This window comes from Aptenodytes patagonicus, chromosome 7 (genome assembly GCF_965638725.1).
Source record: "Aptenodytes patagonicus chromosome 7, bAptPat1.pri.cur, whole genome shotgun sequence".
Lineage (NCBI taxonomy): Eukaryota > Metazoa > Chordata > Aves > Sphenisciformes > Spheniscidae > Aptenodytes > Aptenodytes patagonicus.
In genome coordinates, this window is record NC_134955.1 from 69,436,508 (window position 1) to 69,451,407 (window position 14,900).

Consider the following 14,900-nt stretch of genomic DNA (forward strand, 5'->3'; position numbering starts at 1 on the left):
GCAGGACTTACTAAGTCTCATTTCTGTCTCATGCTTGAATTTTCTCATGTTTAATGAGACAGACATCCCAGCTGAGGCTTTTTTAACAGTCATTTTTCTGCGTGTATTCTCCGGTGTTTTAGTAAAGGATGTGAAGTTACTAATAGGCCTTAATGGGCTCGTCTGACCGTGGTCACCCCCCTGGGCCTGCTCCTGACCCTGCCCGCGGGCTGATGGCCTGGCCCGGCTTCGGCTCGAGGAGGATCCTCTGGGGATCAGGGTTTAAATAGCCAGCCCTTAAGGGACGTTAACCGCTAATAAACGGAATCCCCCGGGTCCCCGCCCGCTCCTCCCGCGGCCGCCTCAGCTGACAGACCGTACCTGAGGAAACACCTCCCCGCCGCTTGCACACGGCCCCGCCCCGCCCCGTTGCCATGACTCCGCGGGCGGGCGGGGCCTCGGCGCCATGGCGACGGGGCGGGGCACGGCGGGGTGCGAGGCCGGGGCGTCACGTGGCGCCGCGGCACGCGCCCGCGACCCTTCCCTCCCTCCCCTGCGGCGCCGCGGCACGCGGGCCGCTCCCCGCGGCCCTTGAACCTTGCCGCTACCCGTAGGCGGGTGACGCTCTCCGCCCAGCTGGGGCAGCGGTGCTGATTGGCCAGAGGGGAGGGGGAGACGGGGTCTCCGCCGCGCAGGCGCAGTGGGGTGCGCAGCCCAGTGAGGAGGAGGCGGCGGCGGCGGCGGCAGCGGCTTCTGTTGTTGGCGCGCGGGCGGCGGCGGTTGGGCGCGCGCAAGATGGTGAGAGGAGCCCGGCGCCGCCTGAGGGGAGGGGGTCCGGTCCGGTCCGGGGGGGAGCCCAACAGCCTCCGCGGGCGCGGGGGGTTCCCCCACTGAGGCGGGCGGCGTGAGGCCGGTGTCCCCGCGCGGCCGGGCTCGGCGGGCTGGGGAGGAAGTTCTGAGGGGATAGCGGGTGCCTTCGGAGGGGCGGGCACCGTTCTCTTCAGGGCGAGCCGGTGCCCTTCGGTCTGGGGGTGCTGCCCCGTGAGAAGCTCCTCCGGCCCTGCCCTGTCCTGCCCTGCCCGACCCCCGGGTCGTGCGGTGCCGTGCTCACCTGCTGCCCCGCCGGGAAGAGGGACCTCCTCGGTTGTTTTTCTGCTGGGCGCTGGCAGCCTGCGGGGGGAGAGTGAAGAAACAGCTGCTTCGAAAAGGAAGACGTGACCTGCCCTGCCAGCGGCTGTTGGGCAGACGGCTAAATCGGTTTCTGAAATTGTTGAAGTGTAATGCTGGTATGAGTGGTGGCTGAGGTTAACCGACAGCAACACCCCCCACCGCGCTGTTTGGCGGGTGTGCCCGCTGTCTGTGCAGTCCTCCTGTCTCTTGACTTTCTTTAGTTTTTATTAAAACAAGCGCTGGTGAGCCAGCTTAGCCCCGATAGATGATCTGAATCTGATGTCACCATGTGTTTTGCAGGCGCAGCCTTCAGCTTCTTTTAAGGATTTATATTTGTGTGGCTGCACAGGTATGAACAAGAGCACTGCTTACCCTGCAGTGTCTGCTGGAAGATGTTAGGACACTGCTGAGCCCAGAGGACTGGGAGAAATGCTTCTTTCAGAAAAGAGCATTTGATACAGAATATACCTTCAACTTTGAAATGCAGCCTTCCCCCCCCCCCCCCCCCCAAATAGAGACCTGCTGAAATAGTGAGAGTGGGTATTAATGACGTTGGTGGATCAGAGGGAGCCAAGAACAATCTTTGAAGTTTAGGGGAAACAAGCAAAATAATGGAAGACTGCACACACAGTGCCTGACCTGTCCTGTCACAACAGAGCCTGATTTCCTCTCCAGCTGTTAAAAGGAAGCAGAGGCACAAGACTTTGTGCCAGAATTTGGTCAAGATGGAGTCTTTTTAGGAGTAACAACAAACATAGGATATTTGCAAGGTGACTTTGGAAGTGGGGAAGGAGAGACACTGCTCTGCTTTTTGAGGAAAATCTCACAAGCCAACGTTGAACGTGAGGAGACAGGACTCAGAGTTTAAATAGTACCTTTCTTCTGATTTGCAAGCAGTGATTTGTCTCAATGAAATAGCTCTTTAGTAGAGCTTGTGATAGGTAATCTTGCAACTATTTTTTTTTTATTTGAGCAATTTTTTTAAAGAAGTCTTGAAATAACAGTTGTTTTGGCACAAAAGCCTTGATGCTTTAGGAATTGACAAAGACAGTAATATGAAATAAGCTGGAGATGTTAATTAACTTCTCTTCGTCTAGCTGGCATGCATCTCTCAACTGTGGCGATAGAGGTTGTGTGTTTTAAATGTTGCTCAGGAAATGGCAGTGGTTGGCTTGGTACAGTTTAAAAATTGCATATGTAATGGAAGATAACCTGCATGGTTGCTTGTGAAATAATCATTTCCTTCCCCATCTTCAGTGCGATGACTAATATGTTATCTGGACATTTCTTCTGAAAACTTGGAGTTAGAGGCATATAAGCACACGGGGGTAAACCATGCTTTTTGATTAAAATGTCTTAAATGCTTTCTGTGTGTGTAAATCTCAAAAGTTCAGTTAATATTTTTGTGGGTAAAAATAAGCAGTGACCCTTGATTACTGTGTTCTTCTGAAATACTAATAGTAGCTCCTATTATTTTAAATGCTTAAATTACTGTAGCCACTTTACTGCTACTCTAAGGGGCTTCCTTATTTCAGGCCTTGTCTTGGCAAATGAACTGTAAAATTTCTTTACTTCTAAGAACTAGGAGAATAATCCCACTTCAGGAATAGCTAATAAAATATTTCTCGTTAACTGTGTGGCTTTGAGGAGGGATATTAAAACAGATAAGTGTTCTGTTTTCGTGTTTTTAAAAACTGCTTTCATCCACAGTTTTCCTGGTTTATGTGTATGTTCTGAAACTTTGGACAAGTTGCATGCAGTTCCACTTCAGTAGGGTTTATGCGCACGTATGTGTGACATGGGGACTTTTTTCTGGTTTACTAGAAAGTTTTATCTTTCCCTCCCCTCTGCCATTTCCCTTTTGTAGAGTGAATCTCTGGTGGTTTGTGATGTTGCTGAAGACCTGGTGGAGAAACTGAGAAAATTCCGGTTTCGTAAAGAAACCAACAATGCTGCCATTATAAGTAAGTTAAAAAACCATGTCTGACAAAAATTGCAAGGTCTTGCAGCAAATCCTGTCTCCTCTTTTCCTTCCCATGTAATGCTGCTGCTGTAACAGGTAAATGTGACTGTTTCTTGTATGAACTTCAGTACTTCCAATTCTGCCTGTAATTTTAACAGCAAAGCAACACTGTTCTTATGATACAAGACTTCATCTGCTCTTAGTAGAGTATTTATACTTAATTGTTGCTCAGAGTCTACTGCTGGTTCTAAAATGATAGTAAAAAATGTCAAGGCACAGTCATTTTGAATTTGTACATTTTGTAGCCTTTAAGGAGGGGACTTTGACATTTCTGTCTTTGAAGTTGGAGAAGAGTGTATTGCAATGACCAGCACTCAGACTGTGCACTTCTCTTGACTTCAGTGATTTTGTGAAGTCATGGGACAGACTGAAGAATCAGAATGGAAGTACAAGGAATATACCTGTGGGGAAATCTTAAAAAGCTTCATGCACACATATAAATCGATTGGAAAAAAAAAAATTGATCTATGTTTTATTTTGATTTATAGTGAAAATCGACAAGGATAAGCAGTTGGTGGTACTGGATGAGGAGCATGAGGTTTGTTAAATGAATTGTAAATAAGAGTATCTTCAGCCTGCAATGTATTGTTGTCTCTAAGGTACTGCCTTAGTTTCAAATTGTTATCAAACTCTTAATCTAATTTGGGTCATGAGCTTATTTAAATGCATGGTCACTCTGCATGTAAAGCACAGCACTATTAATAGTGGAACTATGCAGAAAAAATTGAGTTGACTAACTAATCACACAAAAAAGTTATTTTAAAGCTGTTAACGATACAACTGTGTAAAAAGCATCTTTGGCACCTGCTAGCTTTTTGAAGAGATTTCTGCTGTGTTTCCACGTGGATCTGCATATTTGACTCTGAGCTGATCTGCCATCAATTAGAAGCTAGGATTGCTAATCCTCTGCAGACTCTAAATTTGATAGGTGGCATAATAAGGTCAGCCCAGCATGTAGTGTTTCTTAATGGTACATAGGGCAAAATTAAATCCTTCCCAGGGATTTGAGCATTAACCGTAGCTCTTATTCCCTAGAACGTAGAAGTTAATGTAACATTTAAATAGAATGGGGACTTTTTTTTTTGCTCGCTCAAGGAGGAAGGACTGAATTTTTCAAAAGCACCATTTATGTAGCTGACTTCAGCAGATACTTTTTGGTGTGTGCTTGCTTACCTCTGTTTAGCACTAGAGCTAGAAGAGCATGGTAGCTGCCAGCATATCCAACTAGAGCTAAAAATGTTTTCTAAACTCATTATGCCTAAAATAGAGATGATTATTCATGCTAACATTAATTCTATATTTAGTCATAGGAATCTATTAGCACGCAAGTTTTCCTAAACTGCTCTAGTAATTTGCGCGAGAGATCGTTACCAGTTCAACTGTAGATGCACATCTAACTTACAGCTGTTTCACTGTTGCATTATTCTGCTTTAGCCTTTGTAGTATACCTTTGAGTGCAAGATCACTTGTTCAAATATTGCTTGTGTTTAATGTTACCAGGGTATTTCTCCCGATGAGCTAAAAGATGAGCTGCCTGAGAGACAACCTCGATATCCTTCTTGTGCTGCTGGTGTTTGCTCTTACTCGCTCCTGGAAGCTGTTCAAAATGGTCAAAGTTGGGCTTCACCTTTTTAGGCCAATACTTGCCTGTAGTGTGACTTTACTGTATTTTATTTGTGAGATAACCTAGGGATCGGTTCTCATAATGCACTGAACAGTTGTCCCACTTGTTGAAACAACGACTGACACATTTAAGCCTTTCCCAAGATCTTATTTCCTTTTAGACTATATAATGTTTGGGGAAGTAAAGCGAAGCCACGCTGCTGGTAATGTAAAGAAGTGAGCAAAATGTACCAGTTTCGTATGTGGCTACTTCTAAATATAGAAAATTGCCTGTGTAACTTAGGATCTGTTTTGGTACTTTCTCAGTATGTGGCCCTTGCTATTTTGCTGCAGTTGCTGATTCTGGGAGTGCTGTAGGCATGTGATCTAGGGAAGAATCCCTGTATTTAAAAAAAGGAAGAAGAGAGGGATAAGTAAATTGTTCTTTAACTAGATGAAATAAAAGGGGTACTTAAGTTGTAAGTGAAGAAAATATCTGCCTCCATTATGCTCAAAAGCTGGCTAGCACTATTCCACATGCCATTCTGAATCTTTCCTTTCATGACCATAGCACAGTAGGAGGCTATAAAGCAGGAGTCCTGGCTAAAACTTGAGTTCAAATTCAGCAAAACACCTGAGATGATGAAGTGCTTAGTCTGCAAAGAAAGAATTTGGCTTTCATTAAGCCAGGAACACATTGGTGGGTGTAGGAAGTCTTTTTACAAAGCTGGGAGGGGAATATTTGCGATGAAAGGGTGATTTTTAGCTCTCTGATGCAAAACGGTAATATGGAGACAGCCCTCACACCCGCCTGTAGTAGAGGTTGGTAAAGACAGGCAGGGTCAGTTCTAAAAGTCAAATATGGAAGCGAAAACAGGAGAACAGTCAGACTACTTACCAAATTTAAAGCATCTTCTAGAATGCAAGACTTATTTGTGCCTGCACCAAGCTCTGATAACTGCGGATTATATCCTAATAAAATCATTGATTTCTTAGTTTCTTTAACTTCAGAAAAAACATTTATTGTGTATAGTTACAAGTATCAGCATGACGATGGAAGAGTTTCTTATCCATTGTGCTTTATCTTCTCCAGTCCAGTTGGTGAGTGAACATTGTGAATGGTAGCTACTCTGTGCTGTAAATATGGGAATATTCTTTGCTATGGAAGATAAAATGCTCAAATAGTGGTTCAGATGCTTAAGGCTAGATTTGCTTATGCCGCTGCTGGAGGCAAGGCACTATAAAGCTATGGCATTATCTGGAGACCTTCTTTGGCAGAGGGGAATCTCTGGTGTATTAGCTCCATCCTCACCATCAGCTCGTGACAAGTGTAGACAGTTCCATCTGCCCAGATCTCCCTAGTTGCTAGAGGTTTTCACTGCCTCTGGGGTTTACATTTAGGGCACTTAGGAAGTATGGTAGAAGAGATTTTCTTTTCCATTTCTGAAGGCTGAACAGAAATGTTAGTTTCCTGTATAGCTGGCCAAAACGTGTGTCTTTCTAAATGTGCCTGCCCACTGTGTTCTCAGTGGTGTGCTCGGGAAAGCCTGGAGCGCTCTGCATCTATTCATGTAGGTTTAACCGAATGTGTTTCCTGTCACCCTCTCCTCAAATCTTGGGGAATCCTCAAAGTATGACCAGGCAAGGCTCAGGAAATGAGTGAGGAGAGGGCTGGAAGATACCCGCTCTGTTCCTGAGGGTTTCTGTTCACCTCTGTCCATCTTGCTACTCGGATGTTAGTGACTGGGTGGGAAGAAATTCCTCTCCTTCTCAGAAGGGCGTGGGAACCCGTGTCTACCCATGAAAGGAACAGGACTCTGTAAAAGGGTTAGGGTGGAATTAGGAGGGTTTTCCAGGGGGCCTATATGCAATGAGCAGCAACAGAGGATGCCTCCAAACAGTGCTGTGATGTGAGGGTCTAAAGGGCTGTCACAACTGTGGGTGAAAAGGAGGAAAAGAGGGCTCCATAACCCAGATCTGGGCAGGTGAAAGTGCTGGGTGAACAGACTATGTTCAAGGAGAGAGAGACTGTAATCTTAGATCGTCCCGAGTTTATGTAGAGCAGCAGCTTCCTCTGCTTGTGTCGCAGCAACCCTCAACATAAACATACCTGTGCAGGGAACTGTGTAATTTTAATAAAAGCCAAATAACCTGTGACTTGATTGAACTTAGAGAGCTGAATTGCTCTTGTGGCTTCCATCTGTGTTCTGAACTGTAATAGGGTAGCTTGCTGGTATTACTGGATTATCCTTGTTATCCTCTAGAAGAAGATAAACTGATTGCATTGTTTTACCATTCATTACTCAGAACTAGAATAACTAGGTAGGTAGAAGAGTTTAGCAACTAGCGAGCATATTCTTCTGTAATTACCTGAGAATCTTTGTATGAATGTTATGGGTGTTCCTCCTCTTCAGAAGGATAGATATTTTGAGAGCTAGAACAGCAGTAAGAAACTTCCTGGGAGACCTTGAAATAGCAAAGCAGGCAGGCTTGTAGTACTTCATAGGAAAAGAGAGCTTAGATAATGTTCTTTAGGGGTGGCGAGATTTAAAAGTACACTTGTATCTAGAAACTTCTAAACAAGCAACTTCTAAAGAAAAGCCTTTACTTTTTTCTTGAGGTTTTCTGTTTCAAAAAATTTTCTGCAGACACAAGTTTGCAGTTAGACTGGTACTGGAGTCAGAAACAATGAACCATTAGCTGGGACTCTAAACAGCAGTTAACTTCAGCTGTGGCTGAAGTTGCTCTGTGTTTGGGGCTGGGGGGGAGTTCCTTTGAGCTACTGATTCAGTTGGGGGATTTGGGGAGAGATTAGGAGAAAGAACAACAAATTCAGACTGACTTGATTTGTTCTCAGTTTGACTCCAGCTCAAAGGCATACGCTATAAAGATCTGTATAACTGTAACTAGCAAAGACATGGGAATCTTCTAGAAATAGCAAGAGAGCAAAGAATTGACAGTAGTGTAATCAGCACACTACTGTAGTGGCGGGAGGTACTGCTTTGTCGGCTGTTGTGATTCAGGTTTCACTGCTGCAATATTTGATGTTAGCTCTAAGCAGAAATACAGGTGCATGTTGAGACCACCAATTCAACCTGCACATCTGTTACTTCTGGAAATGCTTTTCAAGTACTAGATACAAAAGTAAGAGCAAGGGTGATAATGTATATAAAGAAATAGGTCACTTTTCTGAATGGAGACTTCAGCTTTCAGTTTGGATTCTTAAAAAAAAAAAAAATTCTTATTTTTGAAGTGTTGCAGTCAAAATAACTAAACAAAACTTCTTTTTTTTTTTTTCCCCACACAACTACAGGATGTAAGCCTGAACAGCAGATGATGTATGCTGGAAGCAAGAATAAGCTTGTACAGACAGCTGAACTCACTAAGGTATAACTGACTAGCTGAAATAACTGTCTTCCCCTTAAATGCAGGTTGCAGAAGCTGTTTTGTGTCTTGCTTGCACCTATCGCAAGAAGGGTGTTATGAGACTTTGTAATTACAGTGAACAGATTCCGGTTTAGGAAGACTGAAGAGAGATGTATATGTGGAGATTTCTGGAGTTTTAGGATGCAGGAAGAACAGTGTTCTCTAAAACTAAAATATCCATCGGTCGGATGGACGTCTTTACTTTGGGGAATGAATTTAGTGATGGGAAGAATAGACTGAAGTGTTAGTATAGTGAGGTGCGGACTAGTTTTGCTGCATGGTTTATGGGGTTGTATGCTTGCAGAACATAGTCTTCAGAATAAGTAACATACGTGCCAAGTGCTGAACAATTCTAAATCTTCCTGTGTTTGCTTCCTGTAGTACTGAAACCAGAAGAAATCACTGCATTCACTAAGCCTAGGTGTATATATTTTTTTTTTAAATTGCCACCTAATTGTCATTCTGGAGATTTTTGAAATCTCTGCTTAATTGGCACCTAGATTTCTTAAAGTTTTAGTTTCAACCAGTAAAGCTAAATAGAGTCAGTGGTCACTTCAGGTTTTTTGTACGATGTGAAATGACTTCACCAGTCCCCAACAGCACCGTTCCCTTTTGGTCTTCCTTATCCTGACTGAGTACTTTAACATCCCAGTAAAAATGCATATTGAGGCAGTAAGAGAACTGTGAACTTCTACATCTTCTAGCTGTACCTCATAAGAAAGGACCTCTCTTGTTTTAAATTAGATGTCAAGTTGACAGGAGTAAATAGGAGGGAAGCAGAAGATAAGATGGTGGAAGCAATCAGTACAGCCCCAAGAAATCTTTTTTGAAGTCTGTTGGAACTGCATCAATTCTTCCTTTGATAGAAAGGAAGAATTCCTAGAGGAGGAAGGCAGTTTTTAGTGAGTGAGAAGGAAGTGTGGATAAGAAGGTGAAAGTCTGGGGACCAGCTGTATCGGAATTACTATCACCTGTCAAGTGAAATTCAGTCTGAAAGGCTTTTGAATGAAAGCCTAGGAGTGGATATAGAGGTCCATGATCATCTTCCTTCTGAAGCTGGAGAAGATAGCCTGTTTCCAGTTTGGGTTGCTTACTTGCTCTTCAGATGTGTTTTATTCTTGCCACTCGCTGAGCCATGTTTCATTTTAGCTCATGCTGTGACTTCCTCCTGGTGTGATTTCTGTGTGTGACTCAGCTGAGTCCTCTTATTTTTTCAGTGGCTTGCATATTGTCTTCTGTTAAGCTGTTCTGTTCTTATAATGCTGAATTTTGGGGTTTTCCCCTATCTTTCACTTAAAAAAAAAAAAATCAGTATTAGTCGATAGCAGTGGATCACTGTCTGAATACAAGTAGCGTCCAGAGCCCACTCCAGCAGAGGTGGGAAATGAGGAAGAAAAGATACAAAACTTGAATTGTTTCCTGAAGATTAAAATGGCGTAATGGCTGAGGACAGGACTAAATAGGAAGTTCATCCCAAACAGCAGGTTCACTGAGAAGCTTGTTTTGCGAGTCTTACAAAATCCCATCCATTCTGTTGGCCTGAGCATGCTTTTTGCAGCTATCTACTCCATACCATTAGAAGGGCAGATAACTGATTTAGTGCCGACATAGCTTTATTTTCAGTGTTGTCAGAATAGTAACAGCAGTCTCCAGTTAAAGTATTTTCCCTGTTTTCGTTGCCTAGAAGAACACTTTTGAAGGCCTGTGGATTTGTAAAATTTACTTACCTGACTCTTCTGAAAAGATGATCCATTTGTGGGCATCTCAAAGACTCCGGTTAGCAATACAGAATTAACTTAGCCTCTCTTCGAGGATATTAAAAAAAAAAAACAAACAAACCCACACAAAAAAAACCCCAGTTACTTGCCCATATGGAATGTAAAGAGTATATTGGTGTCTTTGATCTTGTTTTCTGCTTCAAGGCTATGTTAAAGGTTTGTTTAAAACTTCCGCAAAGCTTTGGGTTGGTGGTTTTTGGGGTTTGGGGGTTTTTTTGCAAGTTTTCTATTTTGAGGTATCCCAGGCTTGTTTCTTACAGGGAAAACAGTATGCTACTGGATACTATGGATTTATTTCAGTTCAAAGAAGGAATAACTGTATCTTGGGCTGAGCAAACTTCCTGAACTTTGGGCTTAATTCAGCCCAGAGGTTAAATTAATTTGTATTCAAATAGACAATCTTCTTGCTGAGATAATGCGTATGAGATGGTGCCCTTTCAGAGTAACGTTGAAATGTAGTACACTTGCTGTTCTCACATATTCTTAAAGGAGAATGAAGTCTAGAAATAGGAATTATGGAATTCTTGTTCAAGTTAGTAATATTCCTGGCCGCTTAGTCTTGTGTATTTTCCACTGATGTTTCTTTAGAATATTAACCGATCCTTTCAAGAAAGCATGTGAACACTCTAGGTTGGTTACTGCTTTATTACAGCTCAAACAACTTGTGTAGAAAGGTATTGATTGCATTGTATGCTTATCCCTTTCAAGTACCATCACCTCAAGAATTTATGCGATGCAATTTTGTTTAGGTATTTGAAATAAGGAATACAGAAGACCTAACTGAAGAATGGCTGCGTGAGAAACTGGGCTTCTTCCATTAAGAAAACCTCTGTAATAAGTATTTATGTACCATCCTGATAATACTGGAACCAGACATGAATACTTACATCTAAAAAAAATGCACTGTATTTACATCTGTCTCCTGCAGTATATCTCTTGTGCAAAGTTTGTGCAAAGAATAGCAGGTCTGTCTTCTTGAAGTAACAAATCTTTGCAGGTGTTTCCTTATTTGTACCTGTTAAAAGGGAATACTCCTCTGCAGGGACTCCTTTTGCACTCTTGTGACTAATATTTCTATAACTAAAATAGTTCAGTTCCGGATTTATAACTATCTACAAACATAATTTGGAAGCTGACGCTAACTTTTTCTGAGCTACAAATGTATCCTTATGACACGTACTAGCCATTTATATGCAGAAATTGTGTACTGTCACTTACTTTTCAGACTTTCTGACTTAATGTCTTCTCAGTTTTGAAAACTACTCCCTGGAAGCATTTAGTATTAAAAAGCCAAAATCCTTGTACAGCAAATCCATTCATTTATCTTTCCATCGGGTCCATGTGAACTTTCTCAAATTCTTGGAACTAATTTTTGTCATTCCAGTAATTCCTCAGTTGACTGAGTCAATCTTACTAAATTTCAGGGCAAAGCTTTGTCCAGTTCTCATGCTACTGTAGTCTTACAGGAACTAGATGATAACTAAGGGCTGAATTACAACTCTGGTTACTCTCGTACCAGATGTCTTGCATATATAACTTATTACACTGTTAAGAAGTTTACCTCTTTGCTCATTTCCTGTTATATGAACACCTGTTAATACTGTGTGCCTTTGATTTGTTAGCTTTAAAATGACTTGAGAATTTTACACTGCCACTTATTACAAATTTGGTAAAAACTTTGTTAAAGAATCCAAGTAACATTTTTTTCCTAGTGCCTAGTGTTGCAGTTGACATCTGTTAAAAAAAAGAAAAAGCTAACCTCGTTTTCTTTGAAATTCCAGTCATCTACTCCATTTGTAGGAGTCACGAGGTTAAAGCTTTTCATGATAATGAATGATTTATATCTCTTTTGTTACAGAAGTTGGCCACAATAGCTTTTTGAGTACTTTTAATTACAGTCTCTAACTTTCTTAACTGCTTGTTGGTCAAAATTACATTCCAGATAAAGCTTTTGCATAAGTGATAATTTGATTTTCATTTACTTACAGTTCATCTCTTTGAAACAGCAAATATTCTAATGTGAAAATAGTATTTAACTTTTATAAATGACCAGTCTTTTTACAGGTCTGTTTTATATCGAATAGAGTAGTTGTCTGATATGGGACATGTTCAGCCCATGCAGTGGCAAAAGGAGTGCTCATGTGACAGTATCTCACTATCTTGCTCATGGGTGTTTGTTGTGCTACTCAGTAAGTATCTGCGTAAGAGCAGCTTCCTGTTGATAACATAGCTTAAAATACAGCTGCCCTAACAAATCTGTTCGGTGAGAAGGAATGCAGTGTTAAATTTGGAGGCCAGTATTTCATGCTGTGAAACCTTTGCTGAAAGAAGGTTTATTTTTCGTTTGTAAACTTACGTTGTGTTAGCGTTAACACTAATTCCTCTAAGATCCCAAGGAATTCATTTGCAAAGGTCCTCGGTGTTGGTAAATCTCTTCTTAGTTTGATGTTACTGCTCATTTATTTGTATACGAATCTGACTTGAGAGGAGCTTTTCAAAATACATGTTCGAATGATCCAATTAAATTGATCTTTCAGTGCGGGAAAGAAATGCTTGTAATTAAGTTTCTGTGTTAATGTAGTGAACTGGAAAAACAATTTGATTTCCCTGGACAAAAAAAAATGTTGATTATGAAACTGTTGCTTGATCATTCTGTACTACAGATCAATAAAAACAATGTCTTTTGTGACAAACAGTGTATAAATAAGACTTTGGCTTAAAGAATAGTGTCATTCTAAGCATCAGTGTTGAAACAGCAAGAATCTTGTTTTGTTGGCATTGTGCTAAAGGTAAGGCATGTCAAAGTACAGCGTGGGTGAGGGAAGCTGCCACTTGTAACGTTCAGCTTGATTTGCAGTGGGGAAAACTGGATTAATAATCTTTGTCGTTGTACTTTGTACACTGGTGGGCTGCCAGCATCCAACTGCTGCTTGCACAGGTCTTGACAAAAATAACTGTAAAAGGGGCCTGTCTCTCTCGGGAGGAGCTGCTGCAGTCAAATGATTGAATTTGATTCTTCATCTCTGGATCACTCCAGCTTCTGCCAAGAAAATATTGTTACTTACGGCTATATCTTCCGTCCGAGTTCTTTTCACTTCGGATGTTCTTGTTGCCTCCACTTAAGGACTGTCTGCCTTGGGTGCTGCCCCTCAAGTCTTGTAGAAAGCAAACAGATCCTGATGAGAGTGTTAAAGCCCGCTTTCTCGTGAAAGGTGATATTGATGCTGCTCAGCCCACCAGTATTACTCTTCAAACAGTCTTGCTTGGTAGCTGTACCTCCTTCCCCTCTCTGAGCCGTGGAAGTGAGGAAGCAGCTGCAGGTACTTGGAGAATGAGTGCAGAGGATGTTTGCTGTTCTAGGCTTGTCTGTGGTTTCCTTGTTTTTAATGCAGTGTTTTGACACAGCTGTCTGCTGCTTACTGTCCTAGGCTCTTCAGATGCAGGTAGTGCTAATACTTGATTAAACAAAGACATTAATTACGTCAAAATCTTTCCTGCACAAATAATACTTGTTTTCATAACGTACTTCTCCCACCTTATCCTTAGAACTGTATTTTCTGTACTGCTGCCCCCTTAAGATCAGTGGGAGGCAGATGTGTCCACGTTCAGAAGGCCAGTACGTTCTGACTGTACTTTACTAGTGAGTTGCCCACCTGTAATCATACATTTGTCTTGAATTTTCAGATCTCTAAAGAGGGTTCAAACTAAAGGACAACATAAATGAACTAATGCCGCCTGTGGGAGCTTTTGTAGCTAAAGGTCCGAGAGTCAGCATTTTCCATTGTGAGCTCCTATTTTTCAGGAGTTAGTAGGTTGGCCATAAAATCCTTGGCCTGGAGTTAGTTAAAGGTCTCTCATAAGGGGAGACTTCTGCCACAATTAATCTGATTTGCTTTAAATACTGAATAGACGGCTAGGATACAGCTCTTGTAATCCTATTAATTGATGGTAAGCTGAATTAAAGCATGAGTTTGCATGTCAGCCCATAAAATGGACTTGTATTGTTTGAGTATTTTTAACAAAAACAAATTAAATGCTGGTATTTGATGGTTTAAGTGTGTTTCTAGTATCATGAATGCTGTTTTGATCTATCAAAGGAGGCAATAATGCGGGTGTTGACACCTTTTCACTTCTCCAAAGGAGCATCTTATGCATTTGTACCAGGATTCCATTTTTGTATCTTTAACTGTAAAATAGCTAGTCCAGAAACAATGTTAAACTGGTAACAGGGGTCTGAATCAAACATGAAAAAGCAAGGGAGTTCAGTTCCTCACTTCAGCGCGCTCAAAAAAGGGATGTCATGCAACGTATCTTTTTGATACATACACCTGGTAACTGTGAAATGGAGGTGTGATGGGAGGTGAGAAGGGGCGCAGTGAAACTCTTGCTTTCGTTATGTGATCCAGACTCGATGTGACTTGTGTATTGTGACGTGTCAGGGTTGGCACCAGTGCTGCAGGTGGTAAAAGGTGCGAGAGGTTCATGGCCGGTTTTGAGAATTTGGCAATTCTGTGAAAATATCAGTAACCAGTACAAATTCCACATGCTATTTAGTCTCTGCTAGTTCACATTGCATGTTTACTTTAAACCAAATCTTTTTTGCTAAGCATGGTGCTTGTATTGGTTTAAATAAAATGTTTAATTAAGAGGTTCTGTTGCCCTGTTTTAATTGCAAAGTCGCACATCTAGCATGGGTGTCTGGCAGGGGAAAAGCTATTAATACTAGGTGTGACCTTTCTCCTTTTCTCAGCTTCCTGGAGTTTGCTTTGGACTTGTAGCGTGGTCTTCAGTCTTGAACGTGCTCCCTCGCTTGCTCTTCTACCTAAAATAATTCCTCTTTCCATCTGTTGTGAAGGGTTGCAGCAAGGGAGAGGTGAGGACAGCAGCTGATGGAGTACTGCAGGATAACTGCCGTCTGCCTC

At 42.0% G+C, this 14,900-nt stretch overlaps 1 protein-coding gene across 1 annotated transcript; it reads left to right on the forward strand.

The window, feature by feature from the left end:
• Positions 1-650: 650 nt before the first annotated feature.
• GMFB (glia maturation factor beta) lies at positions 651-14,628 on the forward strand. Its single transcript, XM_076345734.1, has 7 exons — positions 651-777; positions 3,017-3,113; positions 3,661-3,710; positions 4,673-4,722; positions 5,793-5,875; positions 8,088-8,161; positions 10,728-14,628. The coding sequence occupies exons 1-7, from the start codon at positions 775-777 to the stop codon at positions 10,797-10,799; spliced, it is 429 nt and encodes a 142-aa protein (XP_076201849.1). The 5' UTR covers positions 651-774; the 3' UTR covers positions 10,800-14,628.
• The last annotated feature ends 272 nt before the right edge of the window (positions 14,629-14,900 follow it).

Coding starts and splice junctions, on each gene's coding strand:
- GMFB (XM_076345734.1), top strand. Junction 3,711..4,672: donor TACTGGATGAGGAGCATGAG/GTTTGTTAAATG, acceptor TAATGTTACCAG/GGTATTTCTCCCGATGAGCT. Junction 4,723..5,792: donor CTGCCTGAGAGACAACCTCG/ATATCCTTCTTG, acceptor TTCAGAAAAAAC/ATTTATTGTGTATAGTTACA.